The following is a 15,357-nucleotide window of genomic DNA, read 5'->3' on the forward strand; positions in this document are numbered from 1 at the left end:
AGTATTCTTCCTAAAGATTTTTAATATAAATCTGAGATTCTAATCATTCATTTTAAGTGCTTACCCATTATTAATTAAGTACTCATGTATTTATTTATTTTAATTACAGTTGACACTTAATACCATGTATTCATTAATTCAACAAACATTTTGTTTCTGCTATGGATAAGATACTAAGCTGGGGGCTGAAATTTAAAAAAAAAAATCTATATGACATTTTATCTGCCCTCAAGAGACACAATTTCTACATGATAGGAATAGCTAACATGCAATAGAAACACATGCTTGAGCTAAGTAGATTAAAAATAAGAAAGGGGGAGGGAGACAGCAAAGACAGGAAGTGGGAAATACTGGCGTATGTGTGGGAAAGTCAAACAGATCTTTGTTTCTGAAGCTGAGGAGAGAGCATTTTGGTTTTATGCAGAGGTCATTGCCTTCAAAGACCTTCAAACCTTAGTGGGTACCTAGGGAACTTGTTAAAATGCAGATTCCCAGAATGCACTTCTAGTATATTATGCACAGTTGGAGGCAGAAATCAGTATTGTTAACAAGACCCTCACCTCACCCCAGTAACTCCAGTCATCTTACTGCTGTCGTCTTACAATCCACACTGACATAATCTCAGAAGATACGGCCGTCCTATAAGCCCCAAGATTCTCCTGGCTAATCTCTCGGGTCCCCGGGTAGACAGTTGACTTGGATCTGTTAGTGAAATACAGATCACTGCCCCTAATCCTCCCTCCATTTTTATTAGCAATAAAAACAGAACATAAGTGATAAATATAAAGTAGACATAGTTCACTCAATGCAATTTTGCTTTTCTAAGGCCTGAAGAAAATCTGTTATCAACAATTTGTGTTGGAGTGCTGACTCATTTCTGTGTTATTTTAAGTAGAATGGACAAAATCAAAATACCCAGTGTGTTGTAAGACCTATTATGAAAGAGTCGGAAGTACTCCGGGCTGTATTCAGATAAAACTGCCTTGGATGAAAATGCTAAGGAATTCCAGTGTTCCCCAGCAGGAGATGCTCTGTCTTCTGAAAAGTGGCACTTAGGAGCCCAGAAGGGAGTTGGGCACTGGCAGAGCTGGGTTCTGATTGCCAGGGTTTTGCTTTAAGTGAATTTTAAATGTGAGCCTTTTATTATTTGGACTAATAGACAGCCTTTCTGTGGAGCTGTGCATGATAAAATCTAGATGCCACATCGGGGATTATCAAACAATGGCGGTTGCGTTTCTTTCCTTTTTTTTTTTAACTTGTTTTTTTTTTTTTTTGGTTATAGGTCTGGTCATTAATCACCAACCAGCTCTCTCTAATCTCAGCATACTGGATGATGTTTCGAAGAAAAGCGTGAGAAGCAAGTTGGGTCTGTATTTAGGGTAAAAAGAAGGAGCCAGAAACCCAGGCATTAAAGGTGGAGGACTGCAGAGGAGTACTCACAGCTCTGCACTTCCTTCCGTTTCCAGAAACTTCCTCCCTGCCCCATCCCCAGCCCCACAGAGATGAGGAGCAAAGCCCTGCAGATCGCTGCTAAATTAGTTTCCCCATCATAGTCTTCCAGGAGGCTTGGAATTTAATACTACCTAAATATGTAACTGAAAGAGGGGTTTATTTTTAGGTATAAATATGTATACCTGTGTCAACACACATTTCCTCTGTGAAAACCACAACTAAATTCTGATCTGTGCATCAGATTGTTACTTCAATTGCTACCTCCTCCAAAGAACTCCCTCTGAAGGGAATGCAGTATCTGTGAATGAGAAACATTTTCTTTCCTTTGAGGCTAATTGAGATTTAATAGAAAACCCCTTATCCTCAAAGAGATAGTTCAGCAGGCATGCAAGCCCAGACTTCCTTCCAAACAGTTCTCCAGGGATTTCAGTCCCATCCTCGTCACTCAAGGAATTCTCTCAGATATCCCATTAGGGAGTAGACAGGGGCATAAACTGTAGTTATACAGAAAGCTTTCTGCTGAGGGCAAGGAAGTTCTTGCTTGGGTAAGCATTTTATGGAACATTCTGAACTCGGTGGAACAAAAACAGAAATTAGTTTCTTTTTTTTCACCCTAATGACTGTCTTCAAACATGCCTTGCCAAATATTCTTCTCCTTAAAAAAAAAAAAAAAAGTTGGGTAGATACTCTAATATTCTCATTACTTTGTGTATTTACACTTCTTCATTTATTCCTTCTACCCACCCACCCAAGTGCTTCTCTGAGCATGACCTGTGAGACTCGAAGGAGGGAGAAATGGGTGTTGATGGGAGATTAGCATTTGCTGATTCATCCTCCATTCATTTCAGCACTTGGAGTAGGAAAGACATTGGCTCCTTATTCTCATCTTGTTCCCTTCCTTTGTCTTCTGGGTCCTTTTCCTGTGGCATGTTAGGACTTGGGGAGGAAGACTGTGACCTTACAGTTTCCGGGCTATTGTTTCCTTCACTAACCATGACTGGTCCCTGATGCCTTCCATTTGTCACGTATGGAAAATGGTTGTTCTCCATGAGAATAAATTAGTTCTTTGGAAAAGCCAAGAGTGGGGAGGGGTGGTCATTCACTGGATAATTTTCTCACACAGAAGAAGCTCCAACTTTTCCAGTTACCTCTCTGTTCCCACCCTTGGCAGGACTCTGGTGTCTTGGTTGTTGGGTCTCTTTCGCATGGGGGCCAAGCCCAGGTGCCATCTTTGGTATTAAATAGATGCATATAAAATTCACATTATTGACTTGCTATATGGTTTAAACTAGACAGCTTTCCCTCTCTTTAACCTGTCAGCTTCCACCAATTGTCTTTCTCTTGCTCAATGGGCATAGAAGGTCAGAAAGTATACTGTATCATCAGATATCCATGTGTGGATTTTAGTTCCTTTTTCTTACAGGCAACTCCATTATCTGTGAAGGATTTTTTTAGTGCCTTTCTCCTCAACTTGGCCTAAAAAGGAGACTAACATCCTCCTTTCTATAGGGAGGTAAATAAACATCTGAACACCTTTTGACTACAAAAATTACTGATAAATACATACTTACATACTAATATAGATCTCAATCTCTCCTACTTTTCTTTTGCTGCTTATGTAAATTATAAATCAGATAATCTGAGTTTATGATTAAGAGAGTCGAGTCAGTTAGAACCCACTTAATAAGTCATAATGGGAGTATCTGGACCTCCATTTTTTTTTGAGGGGGATATTGAATCTTTTTTCTCCTTAACTAGATATCTAAATTGTCAATTCTAAAGCAGCTGGAAAATTTGCCTCTATACTTTGCTCTGCATTTTGCTCCTATTATTTTCTTATCAGAGAGGTTACAATGATAACAATATTCAAATTATTATGTCTCTACAAGGAAGGGACAACTTTTCCTTTATTAGTCTTAACTCAGTGTCGTAATTAAATCAATAGCTTTGAGCCAATAGCAGTCATCCTATTCGTCCAATGTATTTCATTAAAAGTAATCCTCTTTATCTATAAAGCAGTCCAGTGAATGCATTATGTCCTAATTATATTCAAGAACATGACCATGTAATCCAGAAGGCCAATATTTCATTTCCATTATTGTTGAGGGGATTGCTTTAGATCAAAGAGGGCATTGCTGGTTACAGTTCAGAGGGTATAAAAGACAAAGAGCCAAGAAAAAAAGGAGAGAAGCAGATAGTATATATGCATCAGAGAAATGACTATGAAGAAATTAATTCATGGGCACAGGTGAACTAACAACGCAGTGAGACCAGTTAGGAAGCTACTGCAGTAAACAAGACCGCAGATGATGAATTACTGAAAAAAATGGCATGGTATTAATGATGATGGAGAACTTCTGTGACAGTAGCATATTTAGAGTGACTAGGGAAGACCAGATCAGTTTCTGACTTTAAGTTTGAGGTGCCTATTAAATATCTAAGTGGACACTTTGAGTAGGAAGCTGAATACATGCATCTGGACTTCAGAGTAGAAAACTAGTCTGAGGATATATTCTTTTTTTATTGTTAATAGTATTACAGATGTCCCCCACCCTCCTTTTGCCCCCTCCATCTAGCCTGGAGATATAAATTTGAGAGACATAAGTACAAAGATATTATTTAATGTTGAAGACTAGATAAAATTACCAGTAGAGTAAGTGGAAATAGAGAAGAAAAACTACCTATGATCCAGCTCTGGAACAGAGATCACAGAGATGAAGAGAAACCAAGAAGAGAAAACAAATGAGCCTGAGTAGTATATTTAATAAAACAAAATTAAAGAAAGTCTATAATTCTTATACTTGTATAACTTCTTTTTCATGAACAATTGAATAATGTTCTAACTTTAAACTATTAAGAGATATTTCATTTAATAAAAAAAAGGTAAATGGTATGCATTTCAGATTTTATAACAAAATAATAAATACATTTTAACTCAACTCTCATTTTTGGTCTGCAAAAAAATTCTTCTTATCTTTCACTCTACATGAGCACAGTTTAGTAGCATTTTTTTTAAATGACATTCACCAATGAAAGAATTCTCATACCCGGGAACAGTTTCCTTCTGTGACTAAAACAGAGGTAGGATACTTAATTTACATCCAACTGTCCAGCTTTTTTTTTTTTTTATCCTCACCGGAGGAGGACATTTTTCCATTTTTTGTTCAGGTAGAGTGGGAGGGAGAGAGAGGAACAGAGAGAGGGAGAGAAACATCGATGTGAAAGGGACACATCGAGTGGCTGCCTCCTGCACAACCGACCACGGCTGGGGACAAACTGCAACTGAGGTACGTGCCCTTAGCGGGAACTGAACCCGGGTCTCTCAGGATCGCAGGCCGACGCTCTAACCGCTGAGCCAAACCGGCCAGGGCCAACTGTCCAGCTTTTTAAGTCAGAAAATTCTAGATGACTTAGCACTAGAAAGACTTTTGTGTTTTATTCCGAGTCCCAAAGCATGGTATCTCTTTCAAGTTCTTCTGGGATGTATTGGTTGGTTTATTATTGGCAAATACAGAGGCAGCCATTTATAAAGTAGAAAGGCAACTCAGAAGGTAGCTTAAAAGATGTGTCAAAAACTTGATATATCTCTTTAAAAAATGATGTATAATTTTGTATAATGACAAAGAAGATTATATTTGTCAAGCTTTTAAGGACATAGAATCTTAATTGAAAACTACTGGAATAAGATAACTGATCTTTCCTGGGCAGAGTGCAGGGGATTGGGCAGGTCTTGTGCTAACCTGAGGGTTACGTCTGTGAGTAAGGACATGGAGCTGAGAAAGGGAAAATGGAGAGGGAGAGAACAGTCTAGTGATGATAGAATTGTGTGTGCAAAGATGAGAGAGAAAGCTGCTGATGACGATGATGATGATTTTTACATGTAACAGCTACCTTGATTGAGAAGACTGGGAAAGATATGGCTTAAGAAGCTATGTGGGAAGCTTTCTGTTTACTGCACTGGATAAAGCTTTTCTATCCTACCTCTAAAGAAAAACAAAGTAAAAATACTCATTATTTATTACTGCTTCTCGAATAACTATAGTTCCCGAGTCTGCCTGAATCAAATATAATGGCTAAATTATTGGAAAAAAATATATTGCACATAGTGGAAAGAAACCAGACATAAGCAGAATATCAGTGCAAATCCAGAAGGGCGTTGTAGAGATCTACTTTGAGATTGAAATGACAACCTGGGGAGAACGTACAGTTCAGGATAGGTGTGCCAGCTACAATCTAGGAGCTAGAGCGTCAGACTTGAGCACAACTTCACAAATGGAGAAACAAAGTCTTTTTATGAAATTACTCTCTGGAAACTGGTTCTTATGTAAATTCAAAGGACAACCAAGTTGCTCGAACACTGGGATGTTTTCTGAAAAGGGAAATAAAGTGTGGCCTCTGACCTGCTCCTCTGGCCCATCACACTCCCCAAAGGACTAGTGACCGCTGTTGGATTTCCAGCTGAAGTGACTCGGGTAGTCACTAAATCAAGCCATTTTCCTCTTGTAAAATTCCCTTTCCTGCTGTGCATGAAGGGACTGGGTGGCCTAACGGGAACACTATTGCTAGTTGTCAATATCATTCGTCCATTGTTAATTATTGTTGTGATTATTGTTAAACAGAGAAATGTTTATCTGTAAACATGTCTCTACAAAAAGTGAGAAATCACACTCACACTTGGGAGGGTAGTCTGCTGTATTCAGCCCACCTAATTTGTTTCTGTTACTGCCTTGCTAGTGTAAACATTTGAAATCATGACTCCTCCTCTGGAGCACTGGGCATCAGGTGCAGTTTGTGGACACAGACCCATGGAAACCTCTACCAAAAGCAGTCAGTCTCACCACACTGGAGGGAGTAAGTATCCAGATCAAGGTGAGCTGAGTGTTACTGTTGGGACAGTATGTCCGGAATATACGGCAAACTCAGAAATGAAAAGCAGGACATTCACTAGGAAAAGTTATGAACCGATAGGAGGATCAGAGTTCATGGCATAGTGGACTTATAGTCAAGCCACCAAACAACCACAGACTCAAGCCCACTACAAAGGGCTCATCAGTCTGTTGAAGCGAATCAGAGCTGAGAAAAATGACTGAACTGTGGCTGTTCTTAAGAAAGAAAGCCTCGAACAAATTCGATTTTAAACTTTGCCTTCTGTATAGCAGTGCTGATCACAAGGAAAATTCCCATGACTAAAAATCCTCTGGGATTTTCCTCCATGAGAAAAAGATCCCAGGATGTGAGGGTCAGGTGGCCCCAGTTTGCCCGGCTCAGTGCAGTAAAGTTATCTAGTTGCCCACTACTCCTTTGACGAATAGAATAAAGTGAAAGCAGCATCTTATCCACATTGCAGGACAATCAGACACGTACTGAGACACAGGTGAAAAGAGAAATAAACCCAAACTCAGTCATGCCATGATCCTTTCCCTGTTTTTCAAAATTTCCTAGAACCTAGGCTGGTAAAAGGGACTTTGGAAAACGCAATGTGGGTGAGCCTGGTAATGCCCTCAGAGGCTGTGTAAGTAATTCTGTCCATATTCTGAGAAAGCAAAAGGGTGTGGAGAGAAGGAATTTCAGGGGAGAAGATTCTCATGAGAAAACATCACTTTTCTGAGAGTTGAATTCAGTGCCCAACAGGGGGCGTGGGCTGTGTGCAACAGAAAAATAAATGAACGTAAGGACAACAGGGTCACGAGGATATTACCAGGCAAGAAAGGGAGAGAGTTTATGCGGCTGCCACAGTGGGAGGCTTCAGTGGAGAGAGATCTTTGGGAAATGCTGTAGGTGGTACATCATGAACCTCCAGGAGTTGTGTGATGACCATTTACAGCATTCTTCTTGGCTTTGGGATGTATCTTTGAAGGGAACACCATGCAGAGCCTGGCCCTAGATAGAGCCAGCTGTATTCAGGTGACAGTTCAAGCATGAGAAGAGTCCTTGATTGTCACTAACCTGAGATAGGTTGACTGTGAAATGCAAAGTGAATGATTTCAATGCTGATTATAGTGATTCACGCATTTTGTTCTCTATTTGAAAAACTGAAATATTACAAGGCTTTAAAAAGCATCTAATCTTTCTTTCTCCCAAGAAAATTTGATCGACCCATTCTAGAGAAGAGATCCAAATTTTCACAAAGATAGCCTAAATCTGTCCTTAGTTGTACATCAGTGTTGAACTTCCGGTGAGTGAATAACACGTATAACCCAATTCTGTTCAACTGTATTCAAGCCATCTGAAATGAATCCAAGTTCTCTGTGGGATCACAGAACTGCAGCGCATTATCATTTAATTTCTCTCTTGGACTGAACAAACCTTATTCAAGGACTAAGGCAAAGAAAAAGTTGCCCATCACTTTTCTGAAATATTTTCCACAGTTTTAGGGTTGAAGACTGGTGGACACGGCTCTATCACTAATCTGGCAAAATGTCCAAACTTCCAGACAGTTGAGCTGGAGCAGAATGGCGGTGCAAGGGCATCTATGTGGTTTGAAGCCCTGGATTTTCTTATCAAAACATTTTGTACTTGCTTCTTTTGCTCTACAAATTCTACCTAAAACAAATATCTTCCTACTTTCTAATTTTAACACACAGCAATCCATACACATAAGCAACTTTTGATTTTAATCGTCACCCGAGGATATGTTTTTCATTGATTCTAGAGAGAGGGGAAAGGAGAGGGAGAGAGAAACACAACGCCATTGGTTGCTTCCTGCATGTGCCCCAGCTGGGGATCGAACCCAGAATCTGGGCATGTGCCCTGATCGGGAACCAAACCCGTTGACCTTTCGGTGCACAGGATAACACACTAACCAACTGAGCCACACCAGCCAGGGCCACATAAGGCATTTTTATTGATCATTTGATTTTGGAATGTTTTGTCTAAAAATAATAAAATAGAACTAGAAATTTATTTGCATTAATCAGAACATATAAACCTATGTGTATTTCATCTATATAAAATATTCAATATGATGATGATAAGAAAGTTTTAGCAAAAATATTAAGCATATATTGTAGGAAGTGATAGTACTCTAAAAGTAAAACAGTAATTAAATAATAAACAAACCTTTTCTGTCAAAATACGGAATACCGGAAAAAGGAAGCAGGCAGAGAGGGCCCAGACAGTGCTTTTTTGTTGTTGTTGTTCAGATAGAGTGGGAGGGAGAGAGAGGAATAGAGAGAGAGAAACATCGATGTGAAAGGGACACATCGAGTGGCAGCCACCCGCACGACCAACCAGGGCCGGGGACAAACTGCAACCGCAGTATGTGCCCTTAGCGGGAACCGAACCCGGGTCTCTCCAGACCTCAGGAGGACGCTCCAACCGCTGAGCCAAACCGGCCCGGGCCCAGACAGTGCTTTGTGGAAGTGGCTGTTGGGGGGGCCTGAGGGATGGTGAAAGGGGGAGGGGTGATTACAATAAGGAAAATAGAACCTAGGGAAGAAGAAGCTTTCCTCACCCAGCTAGTCTCAAGTTGTGGTTAGTACCTGAGTAGAATCGAGGCAAAATGAAAGGAAATCTTTACAAACCTTAATGAGAATCTAATACATAAAACCCACCTTAGTTATACAGGAGTTGGCAGCAGTCTGCTTGATTGGGTGGAAACTGGCTCAAAATAGGGCCTGGGATGGGGCCGGTGACCTGGCCAGTGCCACGGTGAGCCTGCTTCCGGCCCACTAGGATCCTGCCTTTTCGAGATCCAGTGTATCCTTAGTGATGTCCCCACCTCGCGTTGGCAGGTAAGCCAACTGCATGTAACTTCACTCACGTGCAGAGCAATATCCTTGTCCTTCGGAAACTTTCATCAAGTTATCTTTAGGATTTCTGGGGGGTCCTATTGGCCCGGGCCAAATAAGAGTTCTGAATATTTGGTTTTACTTATTTTTAAAAGTTAACTACCATTCATTTTTCACAGTGAAAATCATCATTGAAATTGCTTTTTCATAGTAAGCAGCAATTCATAAAATAATTTGTTGATAGCGACATCGTTGTTTTTACTGCTCCATGCAGCTAGGCACCAAGAACTCCTAACCCAAGACTCCAGCTAGGCCAGTGAGGATCCATTGAGGCCCAACAGTTACCTGGAGATGGTCTCTGGTCTGCAACTGCCAGTGCAGAGCAGGGGGAGGCTCAGATCCTGTCACCTCTGAGCTGCAGTGGCTTCCCGTTGGCTACAGGACAATTCTGAATCTGCTTAGCATTGTGTATGAAGCAGGTGTTACTCTGGACCCCACTGGTTATTCATCGAACCCCTGTCCTCCGTGCCAGGCCCAGGGAACAGGTGGTATTCCTTAAGCCTGAACCATTTTTCTCCCACCGCCTACTTTTCCTTCAAATACTAATGTAGGCTTCCTGACTGATTCCCCAAGTCCAGTTCAGGAACTGTGTTAAGACAATAAAAGAACTCAGGGGCAAAGTGTGTTGGGGAAAATTAAACATTACTATCCATCTTTCCCTTTTCATTTTAGTCCTCTATTGTGCAAATCCATTGTGTTTGTAAAATAAAATGGCAGAGTCAAAACCTTTGGCTGGGTAGACCCTACTATAAACCTGTAACATTTGAGGTTTGGAGAACAGTGAAGTCATCTCATTTGTCCACCGCCCCCCCAAGTATTACAAATGAGAGAGGCAATGGAAAAGGAAGGAGGTAATGAAAGGGCTAATAGGAAAACATAATTGCGTGGTCTGGATTACTCCACCATGAGACATTATGAAAATGTTCCTTCAATGAAACTCAGCATGTATAGGTAATGGCTGTATTATTAATTTAAAGCTGCAATACTTCTGAATAATATATATTAAATATCCTCAATTTATAATCTAGGAATTGAGAAAACACAGGTTCTATTATCAGTTGGGCACAGGTAAGAATAAAAATTGGGAACGCAAGTAAAAGAGAAATCATTTAAAAATCATCACCTAATTATTACATGGTAACTTATTAAAGGGTATTTCTTGGTTCTAGTTCATAAATTTCTTAGTAAAAGCTCTGCTATATCTTTTTTAATAAAAAAGATTTGTATCTTTAGGTACTAGAATCGAAGAAAAACAGTAGAATTTAGAATATTAATTCCTACTGTGATAATTCTAAATAAAGCCTCCCCCCACATTCCTATATATCTTACATTGATACACTATATACTTGATGTATTTTATTTTTGCCTATGATCATTCTTTATTCTTACTAAATAAATGATTGACTTGATATGAGTGTATAAACTCAAAGATATATTCTTTTAAACCCTATATACAACACACATATATATTATCCTGAACTGAACTTTCTTTACTACATTTTATTTGGCCAATCAGATTGGAAAAAAAAAATTAGCAAATGTATAAAAAAATTATACATTTTAAATAATGGCCGCTTTAGCATAATTTATTGTAATTAATAATAATTAACATGTTTTTAAAAATTAATTGTTTATACCACAAATGGTTAAAAATAGCAAAAATTATAAATGAAAACAGTAAAGTGTAATAAACTATAACTATAAAGTATACTAAAGAGAATTTTCACATGCAATCAATATTTACCGTGTATTAATGTGCATAATAAGAGCTCTTTTTATAAGACCTCTTTCCCAAGACAACTTTTAAAAGGCTTCTAAAAATTATTTTAACATGGAAAATTAAAAGTGTGATTTGGTTAACTATCATTAGTCTAAGGTATAAGACTAATGTTTCAAGAGAAGGATCACAACAGTTCTGGTGAAAGATGCATTTCCTGTTAGGGTCTCTTGTGCATGATCGTGATGGGGTGAGGTTTTCCACAGGCCGCTGTGCTTACCTCCACATCTTGGAATGGGTCCACTCCACATCACCTTTCCGTCCATAAGAATGCATGTAATTGTTTCTGTTCCCTGGGTTTTAATAAATCCTTCTTCACAAATAACCGAAATCGAGCTCCCTAATTGGAAGTTGTCCCCAAACCGCCGGGCATTGATCGGTATTCCAGGATCGGGACACTCGTTGTGTCCAAACGCTTAAGAACAGCAAACGGAAACATACAAACGGTATGAGAGAATTGCTTGTGCATTTGGGGTGAGAAAAAGTGATTTTTAAAAAAAACGTTGCATTGATTTCTAGAAAAGCATTTATCTAAAAAATATTGGAGGCTTTCCTCTGCCCAATCTCATTTGCCTGTGACGTGTATTAGGTGTGATTGTTATACGATATTAGTTTCACAAGATTTCAAAATAGAACTGCTTCTGCTTATTTCTGGTCAGTATTAGGCTTAGTCTATGCAAAAATTTCCAGTAGAAGCTAGTCAGAAGTCCAATTAATGTGAATACAGAATAGGTTAACTATATTCACTATGGCAGACTTTCCTTATGATTCACTGTTTGGAATGAAGAAATAGTCTCATTGTGGGAATTAGAGTGAAATGTTTCAATCTAGCATGAAGGTCTGACAATTTCTTTATCATTTTCCATATGTCACCTACTTTCTGCCAGCTAGGAAAAGGGAAGAAAGATAACTCTTTGCAATTACCATGTTTCAGGAAGTGTGATAGGAGTTTTAGAAATGGTATTATCTCACTTAACATTTAGAACAGCCTGATGAGCAAAGTATTGCCACTTACTTTGTAAGATTCAGAAAAAGTTAACTAGCTTGCCTCAGAGCATAGAGATAGGATTGAAATGCCTCTCCTGGTCTGGCTTTTCATTTTTTCTCAACAACATATTGTATCTTGAGTTATTTGTCTCACGTCTGTCTCTCAAGAGATTGTGAGTTCTTGAATTCAGAGCCCTGTTCTTTATTACCTTGCGTCTCCCACAGAGTATATTTTTTAGCCCAGGCCCAGCAAGTAGCAAAAGTAGAATGACAATGAGCTTTTTTGAATTTCTCAGAGCCTATAGATTGTACGTGCCCTACACATTTTTCTCCTAATTGATCTGGATGATGCAGATAAATATGCACTATAACATTTTAAATTAGTATAATATGAATGGAAGAATATTTAAAGTAGCAAAGTTTAAATGTATAAATGTAAAATATTTATAATTTAACATTTTTATATTCATGCATATATAGGCACATGCAGTTATTTTAAATATTCTCACTAATTGTCACTTTGATATTGTTCATAAATTATATGATTTTATTATCCATTCTCATTTTTAACTTAAATAGTATAAAATAATGTTAAAATGAATTCTATAATATATAAAATATATATTATTAGGTACACATATCTAATCAGTGTTTTCCGTGTGCTTTTAAACACAATTTTGATTAAGACTACTTGTTTCTATATAAAATTCCTGATAAATATTTTTTTCAGGAAAACAATAATAATTTCAGTAAGCATTAAATATAAGGATTTACATATGATGAATTAAATTATTTACTACATAAACAAAATAAGGAACAAGAAAGCATATTTCCATAATACCCCGAAGGTACCAAAACATTAAAGTTAAAAATACACATTTAAGACAAAGTGAAAATTGTAAATAGATAGGTGCATCCATCTATCTATCTATCATCTATCTATCTATCTATTTTAAAAAGGACTTTTAGATGATAAAGTCCAAATTTAAATAGCAAGTCTCTATGACACATGACACAGCCAATTTAATGATATGTAATTACATGTTGACACTTATTAGCTACAGTATTCACCACCTGTGACACTTTGAAAAGACAATACCTGTGTTTTATTACTAATTGCTAGAACTCACCATTGAATGGACAGGGACCTGGGGAGGGGATGCAATTCTTTTTTAAAGAGCAGAAAACTAAATCCTATTGTTTCATCACACTTAAATATCCATTTGTCAAGTTGGTCAATATCTGACATTGTGGTAGTTTCAAGGAAAAACAATAAAAATCTATAGCTTCAGGTAAAACATTTACAAACAGAAGCATTAGTATCTAAGTGTGTTAATCTACTAAGATATTTTTTCTTTTATGTAATTCATCCTTTGGCTATATTTATGTTATTTTTTTCTGAAAAATAATAATTCTTTAGAAATGCAAGAATATGAGTGCTAAATGACCCCATAGACATCTGAAATCTGGAGCAATATAATAAACAAAATAATATACTATCAAATGTCAAGGTAATATTCCAAAAGCCTACTAAACAGTAAGGGCTGATGTTTTTTGATAATTTATTAGGTCCCATATACTCTATGCTAAAGTGTTTACATGCATTGCCTATTTTACTCCTTGCAGAAACCCAATATGGTTCCACTGATGAGGACACTGAGACTGTTATTAAACCTAAAAATGTAGAAAAGCCAAGACTTGAAGCTGCATAGTTTCACTTTAGAGCTGATATTCTGAACCACTATGGAATTTCTCCCACTTGATGACTTTGCTGTATCAGCTCAGTGGTCTACTGCCCCTAAATTAATGATTTCCTTCTTTGTGATGTTTCCTTAGCCTTGTATATTTGTCATTGGAATTATAATTCTGTGTTATTATTATTTGTTAATGTCTCCCATTGTTTTATTAATATCTTGAAGGAAAGTTCTATCTCCATTTTATGTTTGCATAAAAACAGAGCAAAACTTTTGATATATAGTAGGTTCGAGGTTATACTTACAAGACTTAATAAAATAAGCTAACATATTGGCTGCTATGATAATGATATTTGAAACATATTCCCTTGATATTAGGCCTCTCATAAATGAAGAAATGATGCAATAGGCAGAAAAATATGGTCAGAAATCAAGGATCAAATAAATGAACATCCCTGGCACAATTATATGTATTACTTGTTCAAGTTTCCTTATGTATGGAACAATAGAGCTGATTTGCATGACTCTTTTCTAGCTCTACTTTGTAGAAATATGTTATACAAGAAAAATCAACTTACTGTTGTAAGTGATGTTAAAGCCACGTCCCGACATTGAATGGTCAGCTTGAAACTCCAGTCTCAGTATATGACGATTACTAGTAAGATGGGAAGGCACCTCAGCCCCGGTAAAGGTCCCGAGAATTGGGGAGTCTGGAGAGTCCCCATCTTTAACAGCAAGGAAGTCAAATTGAGATTCCAGATCAAAGTCATTAAAAGAAAGGTGTATCCGACTCCCTGGATCAGAGATTATTGTCCAGATGCAGTTTAAATTATTTCCATATCCTTCTGGGTAATCAGGAGAAAGGACTGTTCCCATTGGTGCAGTAAAGTTAGAGAGGCAAGGAACTGTTAAAATAAGATTATAAAACATAATATTTCACCTTATTTTTTCATATCCTATAATTATGATAATCAATTACAGTTTAAAAAAGTAATATTAACAATTTAAATTATAAGCTAGAAAATAAAAGTTACTATTTTTACATATTAGAAAAGGCAACTAATAAATTGGGTGACTGTATGCTTAATATGCACAAAAATGTAATTGGAGCAATCAGAGCGATTTATTTAGACATTTATCATGCTTGTGTTAGAGTGCTGTGCAAAGTTTTTGTTCCTGACAATATTAGAGAAACATTTAGAGATTTCATAGAAAGCAATAATGCTCATAAAATGATGGAAGACAAAACAATTATATGACTATTAATAGAAATGAGATGATGTAGTCCCAGGAAAGTGGAATAAGAGTGGGACTTGGTGATTTTATTCCTACAGTGGTCGTGGGATGCTCTGATAGTTTATAACACAGATAAGTAGATGAATTAACTATTATAATTGCCACCCCCGTAGCTAAAACTAGAAAAAACAAGCAAACTTACACTATACTAAGTCTAAGTCCCTACCCACCTCCAGTTTTCTTTATTTAACATTTAAAAACATCTGACTTAAAGGTTCACATAGAATATTTAGAAAGCAGAAGAGGGATAAAGAAATAGAGAACTAAATGATCACAGAGAAGAAAGCAGTTAAAATAATAATGTATTTTCTTCCAGTTTTTATTACAAGTTTTTAACAAAATTGGTTTCATACAATTTTGG

The 15,357-nt window shown here is 37.4% G+C and overlaps 1 protein-coding gene across 3 annotated transcripts in view; it reads right to left on the reverse strand.

Moving 5' to 3' along the window:
- Positions 1-15,357, reverse strand: part of CSMD3 (CUB and Sushi multiple domains 3) — a 1,073,312-nt gene that overhangs the window by 417,033 nt on the left and 640,922 nt on the right. For all 3 annotated transcript variants that reach the window (XM_036263876.1, XM_036263875.1, XM_036263874.1), the window contains 2 exons: positions 14,279-14,605; positions 11,240-11,434 (listed from right to left, as the gene is read on the reverse strand). In XM_036263876.1, the coding sequence (XP_036119769.1) occupies positions 11,240-11,434; positions 14,279-14,605 (522 nt within the window). The remainder of the gene's footprint in view (positions 1-11,239; positions 11,435-14,278; positions 14,606-15,357) is intronic.

Source organism: Molossus molossus, unplaced genomic scaffold (genome assembly GCF_014108415.1).
Source record: "Molossus molossus isolate mMolMol1 unplaced genomic scaffold, mMolMol1.p scaffold_m16_p_16, whole genome shotgun sequence".
NCBI classification, from domain to species: Eukaryota; Metazoa; Chordata; class Mammalia; order Chiroptera; family Molossidae; genus Molossus; species Molossus molossus.